We start from the raw sequence: 13,264 nt of genomic DNA on the forward strand, positions 1-13,264 counted from the left end.
GCCAAATGGGCAGCAGAGTTTAGAAGGGCTTGCAGACGTCGCAGAAGATAAGCAGGCTGTGACCAGAAAACAAGAATTCCAAACACCAGAGCCAAAATCACCAGTGTGAAAACTGCACTGGGATAAGTGGGAGCTGTTAGGCAAAGTTTGTATGCAGTACCCTCTGGGACCACTATACACAACTAGGACTACATGTGTAAGCAAAACCAACCTTTGGTACAAGTCTGTACAACACAGTTTTTGTGCCAAGCTGAGTAGCCAGGCTGATCTCAAGCGGGAATGTGCACTTGTAAGGGTGTTAAACAAAGGTCTACAATGACAAGTATTCAGATAGACACTTAAACTCAAGGTTTCTTGGTAAAACACTTCTTAATTTATTACACAATCATTTATAAAGCATTCACTAAATGAGTCAACCAATATCACACACTAATTCTACTACAGTACTGATTACTAAGCAGTTGAGCTCTCTTGAAGTAGGAGCAAAATAGCATTGAAGTAGGAGCAAAAAGGCATAAGTTAATAAAACGAATATTACAGTTACTCTAAAACAGCGCAAATAGTTAGAGTTCACCAGAGGAGTTGATTCAATGCAATAGGTAGGCCAAAGTCAATGGGCTAGTGTCTTGTAGAAGTAAAAACGGTTCTGGTATTTAAAATGGAAAAGTCTTAGCCATGGTTCTTAGAAGTAGTTCACGGAACAGAGGTTCATATGTCGGGTCACAAGCTGACTAGACCTGCAAGTTTCCAAAGTTCTACAAACTTTTGCGGTGCGAGGTAAGTTCTCTTGGTCGGGTTTTCACAGTACCTTATTTTGAAGAAAAAAGATGCAGCTGAAGACTTCTGTTCCTGGCATTTCCTGCCGATCTCTCTGTTCCTGAGCCTCAGTCGTCAGGACAAGATGGAGGACGCCGCGGGACTCTGCACTGCATGGGGACTGTTAGCAAAGCTGCCAACAGTGGCAATTCTTCGATTCCGGTAGCTGTCTTCAAGCACACCAGCTTTGATCCTACCCAGCTTTTAATCCTAACCAGCTCCGAGAATATCCAGGTAGCTTACGAGTTGATTGGTCCTACCAACTCAAGGAAGAGGTCGTCCTTGAAGGGCTTCCCCTTCGAGATGAACGTGGCGATTCGGACCTGCAGCAGGGCTTCACCCGGCAAACCAACAGTCCAGTAGTTGCAGCAGCCATACTCTTCCAGCTCATCTTCGGTTCTTTCATTTCAGTGCCCGAATCTGCCTTCCAAGCCAAGAGAACTCGCCTTTTAAACAGTTTTCTCCCATTCATTCCAGCCTAGCTGCCACTCACCCAGCAGGGTGGCTCTCCTTGCCGGACAGTCTGCCAGCCAATCACGCCAGAGTGCCTTTGGGTCTCCTCGGAGACTAAGCACAGGGAGCTTTGGGCACCTCCCTCACTTCCTCCCCTCCCCAGACACTCAGGCGATGAAATCTGGTTTGGTGCGCAGAGACAAACTCTGAAAGGACCTTTCCAAATAGAAATGCCGAAAAAAAAAGACCGGACCTGTTTAAACAAAGGGGGCTTAGGTGCCATCTTGAAAAACATGGCTCCTGCGATTTTTAGCTGCCGTTGTTCAAGCGGGGGAAAATTCATGGTAGTATGTTGTAAAACCACTGCCACCAGCCATTTTGATAGGAAAGGGTAGCATTTGACTGCACACGAGTTTCTAGACATAGGGGATACTAGGTAACCCCTCCAGCACTCTATTGTAAGATAGTGTGTGCTGGTTCTAGGAGTTTTAAAAGACAAAGTCAATTTAACTTTATATTTTCTGGGAATCAGTAGTTTATCCCAGAGAAGATATTTAAACCTTGGGACAGCCTAAAAGGCTTCCCTGTGTCACTGCACTGAGGGCGCTGTTTAACACACATGAAAACATGATGCCTATGGAGTTATCTAAAACTCCATAATCCAAGAACACGAGTAAAACGCACATCAAAATAAATGAGAGTGGGAAATGAGGCTCTCACTCTCTCCAGGTAAAAAAACCCAAGTCCTCAAAATCCAGCAAAGTTGCTGGGGGTCTCTAAGGTTAAGGGAATTAGCACATTTGAGACTTTTCCCTAAAAGGAGCCCTGTGCAAGCATCTTAAAATGGAAATTGCCACGCTGATGCACTACATCAACTTGGGGCTCCATAGATATTGAGTAGGTTATTTCCAGAACCTGTCCATGGGGCCTAAGGAAAGCTACCCTAAACGCCACAGCCAGAGGTTGGACGTGGAGAGCTTTGGTGTCGGATTAGTAATGTTCAAAATGGCACGAGATGGATAATGGTCAACTACCCCACTCTGTACTAGGGGTATTTGGTTACTGGGAATAGGGGCTATGTTTGAACCTGAAGTGAGTAGTGTTTTTGTTTTTTGCATTTCGAGCATTACAATGTAATTTACCATGATAATTGTAAGGGGAGTAAAGTGGAGCCTGTCTGTCTTCTCCTGTCGGATGGTACTGGGACCTCTATTGCCATGCACTAGTATTGGTACAAAATGTATGGAGGGAAAGTTGATCGGGGTTGTTTGACCGAAGTTAAACAGTTTGCGGCGGAATTGTTCGTAGTAGATTAAATCGGTTAAACAACCCAAAGCCCTGTGCCTGAAGCAGCCTTACACTAATCTCCCCCTCCCCCATTTACCTTCTCGCCAGCCGCCAGTGCTTCTTCTGCAGCCCTTCAGCGTCTGTTCCGCCCCTCTGACGCGGGCTGGAGCGGACGTCGCAGGGTCCCCATTTTTGTTTATTTTAGTACCCTGCTTCCCATGTCAAGGAAGCGGGTGACACACCTGCAACCCCCAGAGCCCACAATACCAAACATGGGGATTGGGGACGCCCCCACTCCTCATGTTCGCTATATTATACTTCAAGCAAAACTGTAACACCCAATTAGATCAAACCGTACATATGAACAGTTTTTATCGATCAATTGGGGGTTACCGGGAAAGTTCCCCTTCCCCACCTCCTATAACCCCCTCCTTCCTACTTGGCTAACTTTACTCCTGTTTCTCACTCTGACGTCTCCCTCCTCCTATCCAAATCTCATCCTACTGCCGGCCCTTCTGACCCTATCCCTACTTTCCTGATCCCCAAAGTATACCCCCTTATCATTCCCCATCTCACCTCCTTCAACATCTCTCTCAACCTCTACCTTCTCTCTGCCTTCAAACATCTTGCTAATACTATGAACCCTCTGCTAATACTATCTGGTCCCTGCGCCGAAATCCTGTCGGAGCAGGCGAATAGCCCACCAGATCCCCCAAGCCAGTTCACCCAACAGTTAATTGCAACAACTATTGAGTTGAGCAGACCAAGGGAAAAGGGAAGTGGAGAAAATAACAGGATTCCTCTTTTTCTCCAACTTCAAATCACCTCCGAACACTGGAAACCCTGTAACCAATACGTCCTAGATTTAGCAACAAATCTAAGCACACTTTCAATAGTAACTGAACTGATTCCTCTTCCTAAACCCCAAGTTACCTGTTAGCCTCTGCTTAATGCCTAGAGGCAACTTTAACTTTTTCAGAAATGTTAGATTCTTGTATTTTGTAACGTCCTCCTCTGTAGTGTAATTGCTTCTATTGTTCCTTTCTGCAATGTGTAGCTCTTTCTTCTCAATATCTTTTCACTTAACTGAACTTTTCCTTGTTCATTTAATCTGTCTTGCTTTCTACTTCACATTAAACTTACTACTTTTCTATTTGCTGCTTTACATTAATCTAATAAATATTTGGTCACTTTTCACTCTCCATGCTTTTCTTAGTTTGCTGCTTTGCGTTCACCGATTAATGGAATTTTGTCACTTTTTCAGTCCCTTAATGCAGTATATATCATTGTATTTTGCACTGCTCTTGAATTCCTCATAAGGGGTTAATTTTGTATTGTATGCCTTGTTTCCTTAAATAACTTATAAATACATGCACACTCTTAAATGTATTCGATGACAACAGTTGATGAGCTGCCTTACTTCTGACTGACCTTTATAGATTACACGCGCACACATTTCATCTTTCGTAGACACGCAGCGCTGAGTCAAAGCAAACATCTGTTTCTCTTTACCCGATAACCTTGCACAGAGGATCAGCTGCTCACCACCACAGTTGGTCCTGACTCACTACGCAATACGGCTGCCGATGGATTTGCACAATGCAGCTTCCTCCGCCTTCTCCCCACTGGCACGCACAGTAAGGTCCCTTACTCAAATGCGTCCCGGTTCCCGACGCACTTAAATTTTATGCCTTCTAGCCTCGTAACACATGTGCAAGCTGTGCATCAGTCACCAGAACATTCTAACTTCGGCTCATGCATAGAAAATCTGTGGAAACTTTAAAGGTTATTTTCACACAGTACTTAAACAACTTTAAAACTACTGATCAACTTCTCAGACTTCTCTTCAGCAACTTATTACAACTCTGAACAAGAACATAAAATGTCTTGGTACTTGCTTAAATGGGCTTTGATTGTTACTTTAATTCACTTCTGTCACTTATCTGAATTTTATATTGGGCACTTCCTGATAATTTCTTATTGGATGTGTTTTCTTTCTCTGGTTTCTTTTTCACTGGAGCTTGTGAGCGCTATGACCACTCACAATGGGATCTTGAATGAAAGGCAGTTTAGAACCTCTCCTGAAGTTCCAAACTGCATCACAATAATCTTTGACCAATCAGTGCTGAGCAGGAAGTTCACCCTGTTGGGCTGGGACAACAGTAGCTGGCTGACATGATGCTTTGGTTAAGGAAAAGAAATGTACAGTCGGAACCAATAACCCTTGCCAATCTGCTAAAACCACTAATGGCCACTAGTAATGCTGGACTAACGCCTTCTGAAACCCAGAGACCTGACAAATCCTCTCTTGGCATCCACCTTCTGTCCAATCTCCCTCTTACCCTTCCTCTCTAAACTCCGGGAACGCCTCGTCTACTCTCAACTCTCCTCTTTCACCTCTAACTTTTCTCTCCTCCCCCCACCCAGTCTGGGTTTCGTCCCAAACACTAAACCGAAACTGCCCTGACTATCGTTCTCAACTCACTCCTCACAGCTCGATGCTCTAAGCACTCCTGTGTTCTCATCCTCCTTGACCTATCAGCTGCTTTCGACATTGTTGACCACCCTCTACTTCTTGACACGCTTTCCTCCTTTGTTCTCAAAGGCTCAGTCCTTAACTGGTTCTCTTCCTACCTTTCAAATCGCTCCTTTGCTGTCTCTTGAGGTGGCCACACCTCCCCTTCCTTCCCCCTTAACTTTGGTGTTCCCCAAGGTTCTGTACTTGGCCCTTTTCTCTTCTTGCTATAAACCTCCTTCCTAGCCTCTATCATCTCTTCTTTCGCCATCTCCCACCACTCCTATGCCGACGATACCCAACTCTTCCTCTCCTTCTCTTCCTTCACTCCTGATATCCACTCTCAACTCTCCTCCTGTCTCACAGCTATCAAAGCTTGGATGTTTTCCTCGCCCTTAATCCTGACAAAACAGAAGTCCTATTCTTTCCTGTCAACACACTTCCTTCCCCCAGCCCCCTCCTTTCATCCTCTTTTCCCCCTGCTCAACTCCCTATCTCTGCCTCTACCCACAACCTTGGCCTCCATTTTGACTCGAACCTCTCCGTTTCTCACCACATCTCATCTCCCGTGCCTGCCGCTTCCATCTCCACAATGTTCACAAAATTCGTTCTTCCCTCACCTTTCATGCCACTTAACTTCTAATCTCCTCACTCGTCTTTTCTCTCCTCTTTGGCCACCCCGCCTCACATCTTGCCCCCCTCAAATCCCTCTACCACTCTATCTGTACCCTCTGCTCCCTCTCTCCTTTTGACTTCATCTCCCTTTCTCTCTCCTCTCTTGGCTGACTTCCCTTCCACTCCCAACTCAAATTCGGCTTCCTCTGCCTCGTCTTCAAATCCCTTCACAATCTAGCCCCTCCTTCCCTATCTTCACTCCTCTCCTTCTACTCCCCCTCTCGTCCTCTCCGTTTTGCTGATCACTTCCTACTCGCCACCCCACCTGCAACATGTGCCCTTTCCCGCTTCCGCTCTTTCTAGCTTCTTGCCCCGCTCCATTGGAACACCCTTCCTCTCTATTCGCTCTATCGCCTCCTATTCATCTTTTCGCGCCTCCCTAAAATCCCTCCTACTCCTACCCCCCTCCTGGTCTCCCTTTACTACTACTCTTCTTCGATAACCCACTTGCGCTGTAGTCCAGCCTCCCCTACCTTTCTCTGCCTCTTTCCTACCTCTTACCCTGGATGTTCTCCAATGAACTCTGCAAATTGTTCTAGATCTTGTTCTTGGTTTCTTGACTCATGATTTGTTTTGTACTGCTTCTTATGTATTCCAGTTGTTTGTTAAGCGCTTTGGATTATGGCGCTATATAAAATCGAATAACTACAAATACAAAGTTGTCCATTTATGAACTTTGATAACTGTCAATGCTTTTGGAACTTGCTTTTATTCTTCAGTGTTAGGCACGATTGTATGTAGTAACCCTGTGGGAGACTGCACCAGCCTTGTCTTCTTGGCAATAGGTAACCCAACCTTTGGTATAAGTCTGTACTACACAAGCTGGTAGAGTGACTGAGCAGCCAGGCTTATCTCAAGAGGGGTCAATGTGAGCTGTAGGGTAGCAACATAGTTTCACAGTGACAAGTATTCAAATAACACGTTTACTCAATGTTTCTTGATTTAATACTTATTTATACATTTAACAGTCGGTTTTAAAATGAAACTTCTTTAGAAGGGAGCAATTGGCAACAATAAAAATACATTTCAAAATACACTCCTTCAGTTCAATAAAGTAAGTAGATAACCTTTTGCGATGGCACACAGATATTCCTACACCCTGAGGTGACTTCAATAGTTAGGATGCTGTGGACATTAATTTATCACTGTTTACACTTAAATGGTAATACTGAAGTTTTGGCAAAAAGGAAAAGGTTAGGGAAGGAAACAGTGGGTAAACATGTTTTTCAAACGAGTAAGCACTTTTGATCCCTCCAATGCAATGTAGATTAACGCTTTCCCAGCTATAAAAGTAGGATATGTATGTCTTTTTGGAGGGATAGCTAAACACAAAGTCAGAGGTTAAAGAGTCTTAAGGGAGCCAGGACAGCCAATGTCACTTGAGAAAAGTGTAGGGGAGCTGAGGCACTTCTTGAAGGTAGGTTAAAGTCTTGCACAATGTTCAACAGTTTTTTGTTGCAAAAAGAAATCACTGTTGGGCTGCAAGCAACTCTGTAAAGGGGATCCAATGCAAGTCTCAACTGAAAGTAAGCTACACACAAGAGGTAAGTACCCCTTAGTTCACAGCACCTTAGGTCTAAGGAAATCGTTCCAGCTGGCTTCTACTCCTGTTGTAGTTCCTGCAGATCCTGTTGATCTTGGGCCTCAGTCGTGGGGACAAGAGGGAGGACGTCTGGGTACTCCTGCACTATGATTTGAAGGTCGGCGGCAGCAATGGGCGCAATTCAGATCAGCGGTACTTCGCGGCTTCAGCTACTCGCTAATGGCACCACCGTAGTTCTTGGACACCTTGTGGACTTTCCTTGCTTCTAGGGTCCCGCACTCTGTTGAGGTGACTCGGGCTTCGTCAGCCCTGCTTCGAGGGAGTCCGGAGGATCTTCCTGGAGCTTGCGTCCGGCTTAAAAACTATGCACTCTATTCTGGTGTTCCTTTCTCCTGGCACTCTGTTCTTACAGCAGCAATGGAAGTACAGCCAGCAGAGGGGGTTTCAGTCCAGTTCGTCTTGGGGTCCATTGGTCCCACCAACCCAAGGGGAGAGGTCCTTTCCGGGCTCCTCTAGTCTGTCGAAATAGGAGCTTGAGCACTGCAGCAGGGCTTCAATGGTCCAGGAGCTGCAGCAAGCTTCTATTCCAATTATTTTCTTCGGTTCCTTCGTCCAGTGGCCGACTCTGCCTTCCTTGCAAAAAACCTTGCCTTTTATACAAGTCGTTCTCATCATTTGCAGCCTATCTGTCACTCCCACAGCAGGGTGGCTGTCCCCCAAGGACAGCCAGCCGGCCAATCACCCTTTGGGTGCATTCCTGTAACCAAGGAGACTAAGCACAGGGAGGTTCGGGAACCTCCCTTGCTTCCTGTCCTGCCAGACACGTTGGAGCCAGAAGCAGGCTTCACTTGTGAAGCCCGCCAAAGGCAAAGCGAACAAAGGGACCAAACCTTGGTTGGCACGCAGAGTAAATCTCAAGAAGGACCTTTCTGTAAAGACTGGAGGGGGGCTGTCTGTACTTCGGCTCTCTATATGGTAGAGGAGAGGCACAGAGGACCCCAGCCAAGATTCTCTATTGGTAACGTAGTGGAGCAATCAAGGCCTAGCTTCTCAGGAGATGATGCAGGCTGGTTCTTAAGTACAGTGTAGTCCCAGAACCCACAAAGGAATGTCCACACAGTGTATTACTGAAAACAGTCTTTATATAATTAATATTGAAAGGTATATACACGATCACAATAACGCACTTTGTACTTGGAAATCAACAATGATAAATATGTACAATTCTAAAGTGGTACCACCAATGTTATCGAATCTCATTAAAGTGCATCAACTGTACGGTTAAAATGTCACACAGATCAATAACGCGGAAACCAGCAATAGAGATGGGAAGGAAAGCAAGATGGTTGACACGGTAGGCAGAATACTGGCCCCTACCACTAGGTACAGTTCTGTGTGGAGATTACACCCCCCCCCCCCCCCCCCCCCCCAGGCAACCTGTAAAATAAAGATATATAGCACAAGCCCAGTCCATATATTGTTCAATAGCCTTATTTCCTCCTATTAAGGTTTTACCCCCCAATGTACCTGGTGGAGTAGAGTTCTTAGAAGACGCATCGAAGGATCCTTCTTGAGTGACTCCCTTTAAAGCAGGAGCCACAGATCGTCGGGAGGCGTCGAAGACAGTGAACTTGTCGGCGGCGATGAGAAGTTCAAGGGTGCCGAGACCCCGATGTCGATCCAGGCGGTGCTAGTCAGCGACGTCCTGTCAGGATGAGGTGTGCGGGGATCGCAAAGAGTTTCAGAAGAACTGTGGCCCAACAAGGGCATCGAGTCGTCAGTCTTTGTGGCCTTCAGTTTGCGGGAAACCCACCGGCGGATTCTCCTCGGCGCGTTGGTCGTCCTCGACTTTCTCCGGCGGGACAAAGCGGTCGACGTTGCGGGCAAGGGAGTCTTTGGATTCAAATGTTCTTAGGCAAATGAGCGGGCGGCTCCGGTCGTCGGCGGCATGGCGTCAAGTGGTCCCCATGGCTGGACAACACAACTTCGACGGGCCTCCAGCGGTTACACAAACCTGCAAACCCTGGTCGACGGCAATAGACTTCGACAGCAGCGAAGCCTGGGTGCTTTGCTTCGTTCTCCTCAGCGGTCCCGTCTCGGCAGCCTTTCGAGGGTCTTACTTCCAGGGAGCTTCTGTGAAGCTTAGCGGTGCTCGATGGTCCCTCGGAGCACGGGAAGAGGGCGCCTTACCAGGTCCTCTCTCGGATCAGTCTTCGACCAATTTGGCAGCTTTCAGATCGGGTCGAAGCAAATGCAACAGCAAGTCTTCTTCCAGCTGGGCGTCCAGGATCAGCAGTTCCAGTTACTCTTCAAGTGTAGACACAGCTTCTGAACAATTTCCAGTGGTGAGAGGTCCCCAGATATACTATCGTGTCTCTCATCCACACTTCTGGTTCACTCTCAGCAGCCAATCATACAGAACAACATTCATGCAGTCAGCCAATCAGGCACACAGTGCATTCAGGCCATCTTCCTCCCTCTCAGACACTCACAACAAGGAATGTGGATTGGGACAAGTACCCAGCCATTCAATACTACACACTGCATTCAGGCCAGTTTCGGGCAGGGCTGTCTCAGTCTTTGTCTATCATACCAGTAACCAGACAGCGACAACATGTGCATATTGGTCACACACTCCATTCACCCAGGTCCCACCCAAAGGGCGTACACACAACATACAGTCACTGAGAAGGCTCCAGTCAAACTGGACTGGACTTCACAACACCACCATATGGAACTTCCACCCAACAGCCAGTCGGGGAAGGGACAGAGTCAGGGCTTCCCAGGACTTTGGGAAAACAAGGTAATAGGTAATAGAAAGCAAGAGGCCACAGGGGCCATCTTGTTTTCCATCAGGAATCAACTGACTCCAATGGCCGGGCCGTGGTATCCCAAAATGGAGGATACTCAGCGCACCTGTCAAATTCAGCATGGAGCTGCCACCAGCCCATTCCCTGCTCTGCAGGCCATCCACAGGTGCCCAAAAACATCCACTAGGGGCCCAGGGTTGTACCCCCACCCATGGGTGCCGTAAGGGTATCCCACTGGTCTGTTCACCAAACCAAAAGAGAGAGAGCTGCACCGCCAGGAGTCCCACATGAACTCCTGCACGGAAAATATGACGGAACACATGATAACAAGGCAGTAAAGGAAAAGGATACGGAGGGCCTGTCCTCCGATGAATTTCCAGCATCACACTTTCCAACAAGAAATGGCGAAAAAAAGACAGGGCCATTTTGACAAAATGGGCACCCATGGGTGTTATACTGCAGCTGCGAACGCAGCCCACGGTAAACGCACACAATGGTATGAAAAGGTAAACCACTGCCACCAGCCATTAATTGTAAAAAAGGTAACTTAAAATGTTACACAAGAAGTTAGACAAAGGGTATACTAAGTAAATCCTCCCGCACCCTATTGTAAGATATTGTCTGCTGGCTCTATAAAGAGGAAAATGTAAGTAAAGTAAATTTCACGTCACTGCTCTTGGAAACAGTAGTTATCCAAGAGAAGGTATTTAAACCTTAGCAGAATGGCAAATGATTTCTCTTGACACCGGACTGAGGGTGCTGTGTGTCACAATATAAAAAGATGATGCCTATGTTTGTTAGACTCCAAAACCAAAAGAAACAGTGATCAAATAAACTAATGCATGAGAGAGTGGGGAAAAAGGTCTCGCTCTTTCCAGGTTAGAAATTAAGTCCTAAAGTCCAGCAAAAGAGCTGGGGGGTCTCTAAGGTTGAAGTGAATTAGCACATTTCTGAGAATTCTCCCTAACATTTAGGAACAGATGAGAACATGTGGAATTTTGTTACTTTGCTTGTTCCGAATGTGTAAGAACATACAGCTCTTTTGTTTATTTAGTATGTCGGGAAGAAACTGATATGCTGAAATATTTTGAGGGAAACATTGATGACCATGAAAAACGTTTGTCCTCCTTTTTCTATTTATTGATTTTGCTATCTTTATCGCACTTTCTTCTTCTCCCCCCAACCCTATCCACAGGCAGAACTGTATCTTGGCAGATGAGATGGGTTTAGGTAAGACCATCCAGTCCATTACCTTCCTTGAAGAAGTGTACAGTGCGGGCCTGCGTGGCCCCTTCCTAGTCATTGCCCCACTCTCCACCATCACCAACTGGGAGCGAGAGTTTGCGACGTGGACAAACATGAACACTATTGTGTACCATGGAAGTCTTGCCAGTCGGCAGATGATACAACAGTATGAGATGTACTGCAAGGATTCAAAGGTGAGGTTTGTTTTTGGAGGTGTGTTAAGGTTAAGAAGGGGGCCCAAGTGTTGAATCATTGAATTTTACTGTGGTGATTCAACATAATGTTTCTATAGATCTCTTAAATGTATTAATCTACATTTTCTCGACATATTGTGATGAAAAGTCACAAGTTATTCACTGTAGTGACTTAGTTCAGACCTACCCTCTCCTTCAAACTCTTCTCAATATGACTAATGTTATTAAAGGTAAATTACTTTCCTTTAATGCTTTGTAATGCAATAGAATCTAAACTGTTTCCATTTATTTATCAGATCATTTAGTTTTGGCAGAAGTACATAGCTTGGTTAGGAAATTCCCCTGAGGCCTTTAGCTAACAAGGGGCCAGATAGACTGCAAACATGAGATTGCACTGTTATTGGAAAGTTCACCCTACCCTCTCCACCTGCAGCCAAATCCCCTATTGCCTCTAACACACTGCCATTCACCATCCTGCAGCCGCCACACCCCCTACCCACATTTAGGCCATGGTGCTGCATATTTTGAGGCATCCACACTCCACCCTGTATATCGTGAATCCCTTCCCCTTACATAGTCGCAGTATCCATTTGATACTGAAAGCCTGGTTCCACGTCAAAACATTTTAAGTTGTGCCAATTGAACGTGAGAAGAATTGGGGTTGTGTGGGGGACAGCAGGGTGGACCTCAAGCTAAAAGGTAGCATTTATTACCTCACCCCCTCACCCCCCCATACTCCCTTCCTGGGCAAACTCCTGGTGAAGCTGGTCATCTCCCAACTGATCCAGCGCACAGACTGGTGGTCATGGAGACAACCAACAGATTCAGTCTTCAGAGCTGCCAGAGGCACGGAAACTGCTCTCCTCAACACCCGTGACAACTTGTTCACAAATCTCAATTCCAACTCTCCCATCCGTTCTTATCCTCTGGGATCCTTCCTCTGCCTTCAACAGTCAATCATGCCCCCCGACAAAATGGCTCTTTGATACCCTTGCAATCACGGGCTTGTCACTTGACTGGTTGACCTCATTGCTCTACAACCGGAACACCCAGGTTAAATTTGCTTCCTTTTCTCCCCGCTATCACTCCACCTGCGGCATCCCTCATGGATCTATCCTTGGTAGCCAAGATTGTATGCAGTACCCTTAGGGTGCACTACAATTACCTTGACCTCCTGACAATAGGAACCCAAACTTTGGTATAGGTCTGTACTACACAGGTTGGTAGTGTGGCTGAGCAGCCAGGCTTATCTCAAGAGGGGTCAGTGTGAGCTGTAGGGGAATTGCACAGAGATTCACAGTGACAAGTATTCAAATAAACACTTACACACAAGGTTTCTTGAATAAACAATTACGAACTTATGTATCAGTCAGTTAGAGTAAGCCTTCTTCAGAAGGGAGCAATATAAAAGTAACCTCAAACACTTCAAAACACACTCTTAATATTCTAAAATCAGTGAAGGCCCTTTTGGGATGGCCCACAGTCACAACCTACACCCTCAGGTGACTTCAATAGCTAGGCTGCTCGGGACATTAATATCTTACTGTTGCATTTAGAATACTTTTAGAAGTTGGTTAAAGGAAAAAGTTATTAGAACAAACAAGAGATCACAAATATTGTTAAGCAGGCAAATACTTTTGGATCCACTAAGCAGAGTCATTCAGTTATAACAGGTTAAGCCAAAGTCAATGGGCAAAAGTCTTATATGGGCTGAATCACTTCTGGT

General features: G+C 46.0%; 1 protein-coding gene across 8 annotated transcripts in view; it reads left to right on the forward strand.

Moving 5' to 3' along the window:
* The window catches only part of CHD8 (chromodomain helicase DNA binding protein 8), a 1,687,145-nt gene that overhangs the window by 486,334 nt on the left and 1,187,547 nt on the right, over positions 1 to 13,264 (forward strand). For all 8 annotated transcript variants that reach the window (XM_069633907.1, XM_069633913.1, XM_069633911.1 and 5 more), the window contains exon 12: positions 11,295 to 11,538. In XM_069633907.1, coding sequence (XP_069490008.1) covers positions 11,295 to 11,538 — 244 coding nt within the window. The remainder of the gene's footprint in view (positions 1 to 11,294; positions 11,539 to 13,264) is intronic.

The sequence above is a fragment of the Ambystoma mexicanum genome, chromosome 13 (assembly GCF_040938575.1).
Source record: "Ambystoma mexicanum isolate Mex_15411 chromosome 13, UKY_AmexF1_1, whole genome shotgun sequence".
Taxonomy (NCBI): Eukaryota; Metazoa; Chordata; class Amphibia; order Caudata; family Ambystomatidae; genus Ambystoma; species Ambystoma mexicanum.